Genomic DNA, 15,753 nt, shown 5'->3' on the forward strand with positions numbered 1-15,753 from the left:
AACCAGTACTAAAGTAAGGGCAAGTAATTTGTAGGAATGGTTTTATAACAGACATACTAAGGCAATGCTGTAAAAGAGACAAGAAAGACACTTAGAAAAGACAAATTATGAAGTGATTTTTTTTTTTATGGTAAAGGCAGGACAAATATAGATGGTATTTCAAGTCAAGGTGATCCAAAGGAGGACTGAGAAGAAAAATGAGATTAAGGCATCAAAACAGATAAAACTGAGTCAAAATGGGAAGGGTGAAATGACTAAATTGACCTAATAGTCTTAACAGAAGATGAAAGCCAAAGTCTTGGAAATAAGCAGAAATGTTTTTATATCTCAACGGAAAACGCCTCTTTATTTGTTACAGTAAATCCTTAAAATGACTTAAATTACTAAAAAGTTGTTAGATCAGAATCTCTAGATATACTACATGCTGTATAATTCATTCAGCACATGTATGGCTTAAGCAAATGCTTTCCAGAGCATCAGTGAGCTCTCATCTACCTTGGACATAAGTTGCTGCCCCGCCTTGGCAGTAGCAGCTCAGTTGGTCCTCAGCATGGTCCTCATTTAAACCCTCACTCTTCAGAAGGTTGCATTTGACTTTTAATGGACATGGAATATTCTTCACCTGAGATTAGTTGTTGTGTATTTAACGTTTTCTTCTTCTGGAAGAGGCTAGAAAAAAATGGATCTTCATTAGAAATGATGTGCCCACTGTTTAGAAGTTTAAGTAGTGCTCACCGATCCTGTTGGCAGCTTCAAGAAGTGGCCCCCAAACAGGATTTCTTGATGCAGTGCCTCAGTGGTGATGGGAATAAAACCAGATCTAAATAAGGAGAGATTTGAGGCTCTCTGGCAATAGCTCTGAAACATGTTCAAGAAATAGACCTCTGTTAACTCCTAATTTCCTTGTGTAGTATCACATCCTTACCAAACTTAATTGATATACTACAAAAGCTCATATTTAATGTAGTTTTATAGACTGATTGTATTAATGCAATCACCTAGTGATCTGCTGTTTCTCTGCAGTAATGAAAAGGAGAAATAACTGGTCATTTCTGTATTTGTACTTTAGTATGCATCACTGCAAAAGCTGCACAATGAGGTCCCTCTTGGTCTCTAAGTTTGATGGTGCAAGGGAGAATCAGGTTTTTGGAAAAGCTTTTCAAGCACTCCAAGTCCATTTGTCGCTGTTCCCTCCATGTCTGAATGCTTGTGAGGATTCTTTGTTGCAGTCAGTTTGATGTCAAAGATAACCAACTTATCTTTTAATATATATTTTGAGTTTTTGGAGGCTGTTTGCCAGTCTATCCTGTCTCTCTCCTTGCATTTGAAGAAACAGTAAATTCAGGTGGTTTTTTACTTCACTGGAATTGAATTGCTTTGTGTTATTCTGTTCCTTCTGTCATATTTCATGAAAAATAAAATTGTTTGGTAGTCAATTTGCTTCTCCAAAAATCACTCTCAGCATCCTCATTGTATTTTAAATCTGCAGGTTGTTATCTGCTATTTTAAGAGTGTCAGAAGTAGAATCTAGAGCAATAAGGGCGAATCTCACGCACCTCCTGAGCCCCCAGATGGGCAAAGATATCGTATGGTTCCTCAAGCGCTGGGCAAAGACTTACCTCCTGGTAGATGAAAAGCTGTATGATCAGGTAAGGATATAACTTTTATGAATTAATTGGTGAGTATTTGCACTACTATTATCCTGTCAGTGCAGATGTCAGTATACCTAATTTAAATTGCAGTTATAAAATATTTTTAATGTTAAATGGGTTGTGGTTTATTTTGGAATTTGTTTGAAAGTTGATGTTTTCTTCACTTTTTGAATTAGAAGTATAAGTTGTTAGGTGACCCCTCTTGCACGTTTTGGTGCAAACATGATTTTTTTTGTAGCCGTTGCCAGAGCAGAGTAGCATAGCACGCTCTCAGACTGCAGAGTGGGTGAAACTCATGGACTACAGCAATGTTATAAGCTATTTCTCACTGTTCTTACATATCATCTTTAATACAGTGGTTGCCCTTTAATGGATGATTTAGTGAGTGACCTACTCATTATTCTGAATTAGACGCATAACACCATCACAAGGTAGTATGCACCAGCTAATGGCATGCTACTTTCCTCTCTCATATGTTCTCATCGTAGACATCATTTCAATGGTGCATTCTTTGTAAAGGGCAACTTCTTATTGTGTTTGGACAGCACTAATCATGGATAGGCCTTGATCCTGATTTTGCATATAGAACTAACTGTAATCCAGCCAGCTGATGGATCATCATCAGGGGGTTCTGTTGGCTCTGACTTTTGAGAAGGAAGCCTCCTCCTCTTCCCCTTTATTTCCACTACTGAAGCAACTAAGAGTACTAACGCTTCAGGAGGCCCTTCCTTAACAAAAATAGGTATACCAAAGACTTATAAGTATTTGGAATCATACTATTCAGCTTGTAATTACAGCAAAGATAAGAATCTGTAAAGGAACCAGTTAGGGAAGAATTGGAGAGCATGTAAGAAGGAGATCCACATGAGAAACAACGTAGAGACAAACTAGAGTACCTAGGAAATGCATGTTTAGTTTGTGTTGACATGTGAAAGGAACTGAAACCTTTATTTAAACCTCATGCTTAGTCGTGTATATGTTGTGAGTTCTAGAGTTAGAAGTGTTAGTGGTGTGCTGATAGGAAGCCCCTGCACAATTATTACAAAATCCTTGGATTTCATTCTTCAGAAACTTATTTAAAGACAGGAGAACAGGCAACTTCAAGGAATCATATTTTAATGTGACAGAACCAGAACGTGACATCTTTCCTAAAAGAGAAATAGATTGAGGGAAGAATCTGCAGAAAGCAGATGCAGGAAAGTTATGATGAAAATAAGTTTTTTACAAGATTCAGTCTAGATCAAAAGCTAGGTTTATTTCTCATAATTTTTATCACTGAATTTTGAGGAGTTAAAGCATAAATTCATGGAAACATTTTTGGGAGATGATTTTGGGATCTTTTATTTTGTTAAAGCTTTTGAACATTGGCATTAAAGGCTAGACATATTCAAACCTAGTTTTGTAATGAGATTGAAACTTTTCTTTGTTTTAGATGTTGTGCTTAAAATTGCAAGATAAATTTGGCAAAGATTTTTCTATTGGAGATATTCTTTGCCTTTGTCTATGTAACATTTGTGCGTTTTAAGTAGGGAAGAAGTGACAGCCTGAAAAGAAATTGCTGACAATTATTACCATACACTTTGGGGTTCTGGCTGCTGTAACACTCACTCATGTTAATGCTTTTCTTATAGATAAGTCTGCCATTTAGTACAGCATTTGGTGCTGATACAGAGGGTTCCCAGTGGATTGTGGGTTACCTTTTAGAAAAAGTGATCAGTAACCTGGCAGTGTGGAGTTCAGAGCAGGACCTTGCAAATGATACTGTACAACTACTAGTAACATTAGTGGAAAGGAGAGAGCGGTAAGTTGCTATACCTCTGGAAGTCAAAACATTTCTTTTGCTTCCTTTAAATTGTTTTGGCCGAAGTAATACAGATATAGGGCACTTCATACTCATGTCTCTGTTAAGTCAAATTTCTTTAATAACATTTACTATAAATGGAAAAAAAATTGTGTGACAAAGTGAGGAGTGAGACCTAGATTTGACAAAACATAACCTAATTTTTGTTATTGTTCAGAAGTGCACTCTCCTTCCCCTACCTTTGTGCCTCACTCTTCAGCACTGAGAAAGGAAAACTCTCCTGGTCTCTACTCTTATTGCAAGGATTTTTGTGGTGTTTATTTTTGTTGAACAAGTTCTTCTGGATTAAGAGTTCAGATACTGGGTTAAACCAGTATAAAATCTGTTTTGTAAACATATAAACATTTTTTTTTTTTTAATCCAGGATCTGGCAGATTCAGACAAATTTCAAAGTTTTCCTTGGTATTACAAAATGTGAAGCAGGAAATTCTTGAATGTTTTACTTTTGTGAATTGATATGCAATTATACATGCATTCATGCATTCACGGTCTGCTGAAAGACTGTTCTGAAGTTTGAGGAGTTACACACTTGAGGAATTTTCTTTTTAAAAAAATTAAAACCCACAGGAGCTAGTTTTGGAATAAACTGCTTATTTTATCATGACATAATGAGACTAAGCTTTTAATCCATGCAATATGTCCATTAACTCTGTGTGTGTCTGTAAAACTAAAGCACTTCCTTGCTTTTCTCCTGTATGAATTGAGCTATTTTCAGAATATATACGTAAGAAATCTGAGAGGTGAGGCATTAATAAGATGAAAGTCAAAAGGCGATTCAGCCTTAGAATAAAGGAATTAAAATTTTAAAAAAAAAGTCTTCTGACAACTGCTAGCAACCTGATGCGCTCTGTTCATGGAATTCTGTAAAATCTTTTCTTTAATTAAACTGTTTTTCCATCTTCTAGGGCAAACTTAGTTATTCAGTGTGAAAACTGGTGGAATTTGGCTAAGCAATTTGCAAGGCGAAGCCCTCCTCTTCACTATTTGTCCAGTTCTGTGCAGAGAACGTTAATGAAAGCTTTAGTTTTAGGAGGTTTTGCTCATATGGATACAGAAACAAAGCAACAATACTGGACAGAGGTAAGTTATTTTGATGCTCCTCTTAACTTCCTTTAAGCAAGCAGTACAAACAAGTTAGTTTAGGGAATTGTATGGTGACAGAAAATCAGCTTGTACAGAATCTTTTTATTTTGAACGTCTAATATTGATAATTTTTTAAATTATTATCTTTTAGAAGACCCGTAGTTGTATGGCATCCATAAGGTGCCAAAAATTATATCTAAAACATCACAGCCTAAACAACTAATAATTACCTGGAGGATTTATGAAATAGCCAGTATAGTAGTACGCTTGAAAGGGGCTATTAGAAAAGGTGAAGAATTTTCCTTGGAACTATGTAATTTCTTTTTTTTTTTTTTTTTTTTTTAATTTGGTGGTATTATGAATTACTCAACTATTCACTTAATGATAAGAACAGTAAGTAAAAAGCTCATGTGGAACATAATGAAGAGCCTTGACTAGCTTTTTGTGCCCTGGCTCCATTAAAGCTCGGATATTTAATACCAGAAAGGTTGGTGCTAGAAAGCAGCTGAAATGTGTTCAGGCAGGCCCCTGAGAGTTTGTAAAGCATTGCGCTTCTGAGGGAAACTTGCTTTTGTTAGCAAAGCTGTGAGGTTAGTGATTGAAGGTAAGACTGTGATGGACTGGAAGTAATTGGGAAAAACATCTGCCTGCTTTTATCGAAGTTTCTAAATTTGTTTCAAACACAGCTGATTACAAAAGAGATTGCACTATTGAGAATCGTAATATGACAAAGATAATTGTGAATGTGAATCTTAATTAATGCTTTTATTCTTGAACTGCAACTCTTTTTTCCTCTAATACTGAATTTGAAAGAGAATCAAATACTGTGAGCCAAAGAAAGTCATTATCATTTGCTTAAAGGCTACAAAATAAGATAAAATATTTATGGAGTTGCTCATTTTGAAACCAGCCTGTAGGAGATGATGGACAATGAGAATAACTAATCAATTATGTTAATGTGACAGTTAATAACATAATTGAGCCACTGGATACTGAGGGTTATTGATTCTTGTGCTGCCATGCCAAAAGCAATCCATGAGCTTGCTAAATTACTTAAACCTCACATCTGGTGTAATAGTGTGCTTATCTTAATGTGACTTTTCTAAAAAATTTTAAGGTTCTTCAACCGCTTCAGCAGCGATTCTTGAATGTGATAAACCAAGAAAACTTTCAGCAGATCTGTCAGGAGGAGGAAGTGAAACAGGAAATCACTGCTACATTGGAAGCACTCTGTGGCATTGCTGAGGCTACCCAGATTGATAATGTAGCAATTCTCTTCAATTTCCTAATGGACTTCCTTAATAACTGCATCGGATTAATGGAAGTGTACAAAAACACACCAGAGACTGTTAATCTCATAATAGAAGTCTTTGTTGAAGTTGCACATAAACAAATTTGCTATCTTGGAGAGGTAAGTACAACCTAAAGGGGAAGGAGGGGAAGAGAGTGTGTGTGTGTGTGTATGTGTTCATACGTGTGTATACCGTGCATCTCTTAAATAAAATAAAGCCTAGTGATTTTTAGATTCTTTAGAGAAAGAAATGCTATATGGTCACATCTGTTAGAGGAATTCCTTTGTTTAAAAGCATATACTTGCAAAGATTAAAAGCAGGACATTTAAACTGTTCTTATACCAGTAAGCTTAACCATAATTCATCACTAATCTAACTATGCATGGGTGGCAAAAGTGCAGACCATGTTGAGTATTTTTTTAATCATATCAGACTTCTCTGGAGGCTTGGCTAGGAGAATTGCAGCACTGTTTTATGTGACAAATGTATACCATAGAGAGACCATGCCTTGGTCCTAAACAAGGCATAATGGGTACCAAAATGTTATCTGGTAAAACGAGTCAGTGCAGTGCACTTACATCTTTGCGCTGTTGCCTGATTTTGGTTTTGCATCTAGAAATGATCCTGTTTATTCCAGACTGGGTATGCACAAACAGTGCTCCAAACTTTGGTAGTGCAAGTGAGTCACCAAGGGATTTTGTTGGTAATCCAGTCTGTGAGATTAGACCAAAAAAATTTAAAAAAAAATTAAAAAAATTGTAAACCAGAGTGTGTCACTTTTAGCATATGAAAATTTTCTTATTACCTAACATTGTTTTATAGGCCAAAGCCATGAACTTGTATGAGGCCTGCCTAACTCTGCTCCAGGTGTATTCGAAGAATAACCTCGGTCGACAACGGATAGATGTTACAGCAGAAGAGGATCAGTACCAGGATCTCCTTCTTATTATGGAACTTCTCACTAATCTTCTATCAAAAGAATTCATAGATTTCAGTGATACAGGTATGTAGGAACTGGTAATTTCTGAACCGTGACTTGTGTCCTAAACTGTAAAAGCCATTGTGTGGCATGCATTCAATCAAGGTAAAGCGAAAACTGAAGTTTAGGCTTGGTTAGATTAGGATTCGGAAATAACTATTTAGTGTGCCAGTAGCAAAGGAAGGACTTTTCACAGTATTCTAGCATCTGAAATTATTATTGCTCTCATAAAATAAATAGGACATGTATAAAACAGCTCAAAACCTGAATGTTGCAAGTCTGAACATGCAGTAGCAGCAGCATTGTAACAAAAAACCCATAGAGGAATAGTAATAGGAATAGTAAACCCATAGGAATAGTAAATTACTGCAAGAGGGCAGATGAATTTATCTTCTTAGTATGAGATCCAACTTTTGTGAAATGCTGAACTCATTAAAATTCCATCACGTCTGAGGGTTTTCCGTATTCCTCATTCACAGAACATGCCTTATGGTATGAGGATGTAGTAGTTAAAGGTTCTGTTTTGTATCCTAGCCTGTTACTTTCTTTCCTGTCTTTGCCACTTAAAGTTGCAGTAGTCCTGAATGTGATGTGCCAGTTGCAGCTTAGCTGTGCTGTGCTTTTCGATAAGTTAAAACACATTTGCGTGATTCAGATCTTACCATGTCCTATACAGTTTGCACAGAAAACATGCTTAGTAACAAACTGAGTGTGCCTACATTATTTTGATGTTGTTTATTGCTTTTCTTCTCTTGCATGAGAGAAGCCTGTACGCCGAAATTCAGTGCATCAGTCCAGTGTTTTGTCATGCATGCACAACACAAATACAAAACCAGATTTAGACTTTGTCCATTGAATGGACAACTTGGTGCCATGTAACATTCTCTTTGAGGCCAGACATTATAAATTAGTTGCATGGAAAACACTGTAAAATACTTACCATGAAACTAAGGAATGTGAATACTACCTAAATGTAATGCCCAGAAATCAAATGTATTAAAGTTGTCTGACTCAATGCAGAAATTATAAAAGCAAAGTCACTGCCTGTTGATGGGAAATGTAGGTCTTGCTTGTAACTGGAGTAAACTTGGCAGTGTCTAAAGGACACAATTTTCTGCAGTAACTCTCCCTTTTTTTTCTCCTTGTGTTTATAAAATATACGTAAACGTGTAAATATATGTAAAGTATAAAAATGCGGTAATACTTTGCTCACTGCCTGTTTGTGCATGCAGGCATGAAGCAGCTATGACTAGAAACAAATGCGATGTTCTGTAGTGGAAGGGAGCCCTCAGAGCATCTCAAGTGTTCTGCTCTAGCATGCCATCTGCCACACGTGATTATGAAATGCTTAGTCCTAAGGAATATAAATATAGAGTGATGTGGCAGCTTCCACTCACTAAGTTCCTATTTTAATACAGTGCCTCATCTTCTAGTTTGGAAGAGGGGAATAGTCCTATTTTTAAAATGTAAAGATTATGAAGAAATGGGACTCTTCCTTCAGTACATTTAATGCTCTTTATATATGAAACATTTTTTGTCTTTTCTACAGATGAAGTATTTAGAGGACATGAGCCTGGGCAAGCTACGAATAGATCTGTATCGGCAGCAGATGTTGTCTTATATGGGGTTAATTTAGTTCTGCCTCTAATGTCCCAGGATCTGCTGAAGGTAAGTATGCTTTTACATGTAGTTGCTAGAATATGAGAGCTTTATAGTAACAAATTACCGGAATTCATTCCTATGTGCATTTCACCTCCATAAGTTGAGTTTTCTAGGCTTTTTAAATGTAAATAACTGTTCCATAGTTCTAGGTACTATTTTGAAAGAAATATTGTAAGCTGAGAAAATGTATATTTGAAGAGCTTAAACAGAACATTTTTCTTCTATAAGTGGGTCTGCAAGTCAACACTTAGCCAACCCTGAAATGTGACTTGTGGAACCCTTTTTCTGATAGTGTCAGAAATGTGATAGGAAGCATAAACGGTGATATTAGTGGAAAAAAAAAGTGGAAGCAAGGAGTAACTCTTTAATTATTTTCACAATGCAGCTGGCTTTCATATTGTAGATGGCAGCAGCTTGTCAGTAGAATAGTAAAATATGAACCAAAGGAAGTGCAGTGTTTCCTTGGGTTGCCCTGTGTTAATGTTTTACACTTCAGAAGTGTTGCCCTGGTTGAAAGTATCTCAGCTCTATCCAAGTATCCTCTCTAACACACTTTCTCGTCTGGTAGAGCTCGCCGAACACAAGTGCTACATCCATTTTAGATGAAACTGAGTTGAAGGATGTACCCTAGGAGCCCTTCTCCTGTGCTCCAAATGCTTGTGAGGCTTTTACTCCACAGAACAAGACTTGCTCATGTCTGAAGTAAAACTCAATTAATTTCTACAGACCAGATACCAGACTCCCATCACCAACATTTAGCTTTAGCAGTCTTTGTTTATTGTGCCACAGTGATTGTGAATAAAGTTGCAGCCATTCTAATGACTCTGAAGTTGTCTACTAAAATTGTCTTTTCTTCTTCAGTGGAACACATCAGTCCTGTCTTCGTACAGATGGAAACTATGTCAGAATAGAGTTATGTGATTGAGTCTAACATTACCATGTTTTTCTTTTGACAGTTTCCATCCCTGTGTAATCAATATTATAAATTAATCACTTTCATCTGTGAAATATTCCCTGAGAAAATTCCTCAACTTCCAGAGGACCTCTTTAAGAGCCTAATGTACTCACTGGAGTTAGGGATGTCATCGTATCCTTTATAAAGCTCGGGAGTGTTTAAACGTCTGAGTTGCTTTTGTGTTAAAAATCTGAATTTTTTTTCTTTGCATTTTTTTCCTTTCCTATCAATCTCTGTATCTACAATTATATATCAGTAGTGGACTCTTCCTCTCTGCTCACTGGTGATTAAGTTTCGCTGTAGTGTCTGTTGAGACTCTAGGACTGGCTGAATTTCCTCTGACTCGTGTTGCTTGAATGCAGCCTTTAAGTGGTTTAGCGTGTAAGTTTTTTCTGGCAGCCATTCCTGCCTCCTCCATTACTTCACTTGAGTGTGTAACTTCATAAGCCTTCAGCTGGTTTCCCAAAGCCATTCCTGAATTAGTTTCTCAGCTGGTGATACAAAACATTGCTGCTGCTCTACTGGGCTGGCTCCAGAGCATTTCCTGTCAGGGTGCCAATGGGCTCTCCCTCTCATCATGGGAGCACCATTTTTGCTAATCTGTGGCACGTGTCAGAAACAGATGAGCTTGACCATAAGGAACTCTTTCTGAAAATGTTATGTCAGAGAGGGTTATGTTACCTTAGGGCGTACAGCTAATATAAGAACGCGACAAAGTTGGAATTCTTTTTTTCCCTTTTTTGGTTTTGTGGTTTGTTTTGGGGTTTTTTAGTAGTATTTTTTTTAATTAACAGCTTTATAGTTAAAGAAATCATGGAGCATACAGGCATTTAAAATATTTCCTAGTGACACAACTGGGAAGTTTTACCACAATTTAATTGAAATGTGGCTTTGATTCTTTAACGCCTGTTATCAGAATGAGTTCAGAGGTTTGCCAGCTCTGTCTGGAGGCTGTAACACCATTAGCAGAACAGTGTGCAAAAGCACAAGAAACAGATTCAACCCTTTTTCTAGCAACAAGGCACTTTCTTAAGGTAAGACATCCGCGTTTCACGTTACTTTAGTTTTTTGCATTCAGCTGGTGTCAAGAGGCCAAATAGTGATTATATCTGACCGGGTTAATCGGGATCACACATATAGTAAGAAACAAGCTGTTACCTAAAAAACTGGCAATTGAAGAAGAGAGAGAGCATGAAGGAGACGCTGGACTAGAGTATGAAGGAGGATGGAGGCATAGAGGAAGGAAATTACTTATTGCCAAGCAACAAAAGACTTGAGCCTCTTGGAATGCAATTTATATTTATCTGTGCTCTGCACATGAGCTCTAGAATGAACCTGATTGACAATTTGAGCACTTACATTTACTGTGAAAGCTGTGAAATAGAAAGCTGCCAGAATTGTGTGAACAGGAAGCTGGACAGAGTACGAAAAGAAGAGGCAGAAAAAAAAGCAGAGTTGGGAACTAGAAAGAAAATCCTGTCATTTATTCAGTGTATCCAGTGAAGAATTATTTTCTTAATCCAGTATAGTATTGAGTACTTTCCTTTAAGGACTGTCCACTCTATCTCATTGAATTTTGGAGTGACCTGGTACCAACCAGGCTGCTGCTAACTGGGTACAAAGTAATTGGGGAACTTGAGTGCCTGTCTTCTGATTTTGTAAAGACTTCAGTTTTCCTTAAGACATCTTCTTACCAAACTGCCATTTGAACTTCTGGGGATTCCTCATTAAAAACATGTATCAGCCAAGCTGAGAGAATAAGAAACACCTTAAATAATTTTATTTGTATTTACATTTCTTTTAAGTTAACGTAGCTTTCTGCCTTTTCTCTAAATTTCCACTTAAAATCATACTACTCTTACTAATCTGTTCCCTGTTTGGCTTTCTGTGAGCTGTAGGAGTCTCCACACGAGGAAAAGCTCCCTGTTTTATTGTGGAAGAGCAAAGACTCTTCCAGATATAAAAGAAGTAAAGCAAAAGAAATAAAACATTATTTTTCTGGCATATCTACACTTAAGAAGAAAATTTCAAGAGATGCCATTTCTCTCTGAAGAACACATATAAATAACACATATATAAATCAACAACAAGTTGTAGTACTTTATGATGTTAATTTGTGCTGTTACACCAAGACTCAGCTTCTAAAGGAACTTGGGTTTCCAATTACTGATACCTAAATTTTAAAAAAAACAAAAGCAACAAAACAAATGTGAACTTGGATGTTTGTAAGTGCATGTTCATTATTATTATCAGAAGTGAAGATGAGTTTCGACAGCAAATAACTGGTAAAGTAGAAGGTGAAGTTTACACTTCCGTAACTACTTCTGTTTTGGGATTTCAGATGGTCTTTGATATGCTGGTACTTCAGAAGCACAATACAGAGATGACAACTGCAGCAGGTGAAGCATTCTACACATTAGTGTGTTTGCATCAGGTATGGCGTTTAAACACTTACACCCTGAAACCAGTCATTTGTTAATGGAGAGTGGTTGGTTATTGTGCGCCCAGCAAATCACAGCATCATTCAGGTTGAAGGGGGTCTGTAGTCCAACTTCTTGCTCAAAGTGGGGTCTACACTGAATTCAGATCAGGTTGCTCAGGACTTTTTCCATCTGTGTCTTGATAACATCCAAGATAGATATTCCAAAGCCTCTCTGAGAGGCCCGTTGAGTGCTTTATTAATCCTTATAATTCTTGTGCTTTCAGCATCTGCCAGACAGTCTTGGTGGCCCACCACTGGACTCATTCAAGTTCATTAACATCTCTCTTGTGTTAAGGAGTCCAAAACTGGACACAGTATTCCCCATGTAATCTAACAAGTGCTGTGTAAAGGCAAATAATAAACGCAGCCTAGTATGCTGCTATGTTCATTGCTCACCGGGCACAATGCTGACTTGCGTAGCTTGCTGTCCACTGGACCTTCAGGTCCTTTATTCAGCAGAGCTGCTCCCCAGCCTGTCAGTTCCCCATCTGTGTAGTTGCAGGGGGTTAATCTGTTGCAGCTGCAGAACTTTGCATTTGTCCTTCCTGAATTTCATGAGATTACTGTCTGTCCATTCCTCCAGCCTGAATAGGTGTGTCTGAATGTCAGTCGTGTCCTTGAATGCATTGGCTGCACTCCCCAGTTTGGTTCCATCCACAGACTTGAGGAGAGTGCATTTTCTTTCCTCCTCCAGGTCACTAAAATATTTAACAAGACAAGGCCCAAATAAGACCTCCGAGTGCCACTTGTAACCAGCTTCTAAGTGGAATATGAGCCTTTAACCACAGCCCTTTAGATGCTGATGATACAGCTGTGCTTTCACCCATCCAGACAATAACATCCCAGCTGGGTTACAAGGATGCTGTGCAAAACTCCTAAGCACTTGCTAAAATTAGGCAGCCAGTGCTCTCTCCTCATCCACAGGTATAGTCATTTCATCACAGAAGACAGTCAGGTTGGTAAAGCATGATTTACCCTTAGTAAATCCATGCTGTCTGCTCTAAATCCACTCTGTTCTTTTTCATGTGCCCAAAGGTAGCTTTCAGGAGTACTTGCTTCATTATTTTCTCAGTTGTTCAAACATGATAGAGAGCAGCCCTGCAATGACATAAGACAGGTTTCTGAACCCTGGGATGGATTCTGTCAGGTCTCATGGGATGGTATGCATCAAGATTTCTCAAGAGATTCCTGATTTGATTCTTTAGTATTGGTAGTCCCTCTTCCTCTTAAACCCTGTCTCTAGCCATAAAGGTTTGGGAAAACCTGTCAGTGAAGACCAAGGCAAAAAAAGCATTGAGTATTTCAGTTCTCTTTCTGTCTGTTGTCACTAAATCACCTGCTCCATTTAGCAGCAGGACCCACATTTCCCTGTACCTTCTTTTACTGTTAATTTACTGGCATTTGAGCAAGTGTCAGGGAGATAATTGCTTCCAAGTCTGAAAACTTCATCAAGTTGCTTAAAGGTGACTTGGTCCACTACTCACTCTCTTTTGGTGATTTGTAACCACTTCTTTGATCATGACACATAAGCCCAGCCCAGCTTAATTGGAGCTGTTTCACGTAAAAGGCAATTTTCTGGCCTCTTCTTCCCTGCCCATCTGTCTGAAAAAGCTTCCATCTGCATTTCTGCATGGGCATTTGGGTTGGCCTCCTTTCAGCCCATTTCATCCATTCTGATGAGCACTCTTAATCATGTCCTTGTGTTCTTACTACTCTTGGTCTTTGTCTCCTCACGTATCTACAAGCTGTTACCGCTATTGCCCAACATGCCCTTTAAAGACCTTCCTGCCAGACTGGCAACTCTTCAGCAAAGATGTTCGTAAGCTACTTTGTCGTATGGATTCTCTCTCTTGTTAGCAGCTCTCTTCCCTTGAAGAGGGACTCATGGTAATGTAAGACAAAAGGATACCAGCCATAACTTCATGTTGTGTCTACCCCCACCCAAGCCCTTCATCAGTAGAACTGAGGGGACTGTCATCCCGGCTCCCCTGTCCTTCACCCTTGCTCCCAGAGCTTAGTAGTCACTCTGCACTTGTTCCAGGTACCCCTTGGCAGTGCCATTGGTGGCCATGTGGCTGAACAACAAGCAGTGATAGACTGAGGGCCGAGGATGATCCTCCGCAGTCCCATCCATACTAACAGCCCAGATCCCGGCCCTTAGCAGAATTTTTAGGTCCTCATCTCATCCCCTGCTGCAGAAGGGGATGTGCTGCTGCATGCCAGGTAGTGAGGTTTTCCCACAGCAGCTGAGCCAGGTGCCTGTTACTCCCTCAACAGTGGCCAGTTTTGCTGCTGTTCTCAAAATGCTCAGCGGTTCTTTCACTGTCCTTTTAGTAATGTCTGACATGTTTCATGAGAATAAGCAGGAGACTCTTAGAAAGGAATTTAAGCTCTGTCCCTGGGAAGGGAATCCAGAGAGGGTAAAACCTGTGGGAGGAGATGGTTGGTACGGCACACCAAACATGGGGCACGTGTGAAGAAAGAGAAGTGCACTTCGTAGCAGTGAAAGCCTATGCTAAGTAAGAGACAGAAAATACTTTGAAGGGTGTGCCTTAAAGTTTTCTTCTTACTCTGCACTGCAGAGCGCTGTGCCTTGCTCTGAAGACTTCTGTAACCTTACTAAAAACCTGGTCTGATGGAAGGGCTTTGTCTGGGTTAGAGGCAGGTGTAAGGCTGCAGGTCCATAGTCGCTTCTGGCACACTGGTCAGTGAAACTGGGGAACAGATGGAGAGGTACTGATGGTTTTCTGTCACAGCCTTGATTCTGGATTTTGTCCTGATGAGAGAAGTCATATACATTGTCTTTTTTGTTTATTATTAGTAGTAAGATTCTTGTTTGTTTTACAGGCTGAATATTCAGAGCTAGTTGAAACGTTGCTATCAACTCAGCAAGACCCAGTAATTTACCAGCGGTTAGCAGATGCCTTCAACAAGCTTACGGCAAGCAGCACTCCTCCTACACTGGACCGTAAGCAGAAGATGGCCTTCTTAAAGAGTTTAGAAGAATTTATGGCAAATGTTGGAGGACTTCTCTGTGTAAAATAAACAACAAAACTCTATGCCTAATTTAGACCCTTTCTGCAAAATGCACTGAGAAATGCTGAATGCTGACTAAATCTTGTACCTGTCTCTGGGTTCTTTGCAGCCATCTCAAATTCTAGAGAGCCTGGAAGTTTGAACGTAACACGATGGAATAGGAGAGGTCAACTTTGAATCAGCTTCTGCTATTATGTGTTAGCTGCAATCTGTCATACTTGTGTGTGGGAGAGAATGAACAGAAAAATGGAATTTAATTTTTTTCATATGTGTGCAAACAGATACAGGCACAATGAAAAATAAATTCAGTGCCTTTCCCGCCCCCACTGGTTTAAAATACGAGTGGCCAGATAAACACAGATTTCTTTTCTACCCAAAGTCATGTTAAGTGTGATGCAGATACATACAAAGCTCTAAACAGTTTAGCTGATTTTAAGCTTTATTTTTCCTCTCTTGAAGTTTGAGTTTGTGTTCTAATGGGAAAGAAAAACCAAATAGTATCTTAACTTGTGTTTAGTTCTGTTTTTCTACATCAGCCTGACATTGCATGTTTAATGCAGTTTTTACATTATGTTCTGCTGCCTAAAGTTCAGAAGAAAAAGAGGTGTATATTTTTGTTTCCCTAAAATGAACTTTAGGAACTGTAGCCATTTCATTGCCTTAATTGAAAAAAAAAAAAAAAAGCTCATATACTTCAGATATGAAATTTAAGGCAAGATTTGACTCTTCAGAGTTGGTTTAGGTTGTTGGC

The 15,753-nt window shown here is 38.4% G+C and overlaps 1 protein-coding gene across 1 annotated transcript in view; it reads left to right on the forward strand.

Moving 5' to 3' along the window:
• XPO4 (exportin 4) overlaps positions 1-15,483 on the forward strand; it is a 51,075-nt gene extending 35,592 nt beyond the window's left edge. The window contains exons 13-22 of the mRNA XM_010194946.1: positions 1,490-1,649; positions 3,284-3,453; positions 4,419-4,593; positions 5,714-6,007; positions 6,711-6,891; positions 8,417-8,535; positions 9,486-9,616; positions 10,401-10,518; positions 11,826-11,918; positions 14,814-15,483. Coding sequence (XP_010193248.1) covers positions 1,490-1,649; positions 3,284-3,453; positions 4,419-4,593; positions 5,714-6,007; positions 6,711-6,891; positions 8,417-8,535; positions 9,486-9,616; positions 10,401-10,518; positions 11,826-11,918; positions 14,814-15,011 — 1,639 coding nt within the window. The 3' untranslated portion in view covers positions 15,012-15,483. The remainder of the gene's footprint in view (positions 1-1,489; positions 1,650-3,283; positions 3,454-4,418; positions 4,594-5,713; positions 6,008-6,710; positions 6,892-8,416; positions 8,536-9,485; positions 9,617-10,400; positions 10,519-11,825; positions 11,919-14,813) is intronic.
• The last annotated feature ends 270 nt before the right edge of the window (positions 15,484-15,753 follow it).

This window comes from Mesitornis unicolor, unplaced genomic scaffold, assembly GCF_000695765.1.
Source record: "Mesitornis unicolor isolate BGI_N332 unplaced genomic scaffold, ASM69576v1 scaffold34871, whole genome shotgun sequence".
Lineage (NCBI taxonomy): Eukaryota > Metazoa > Chordata > Aves > Mesitornithiformes > Mesitornithidae > Mesitornis > Mesitornis unicolor.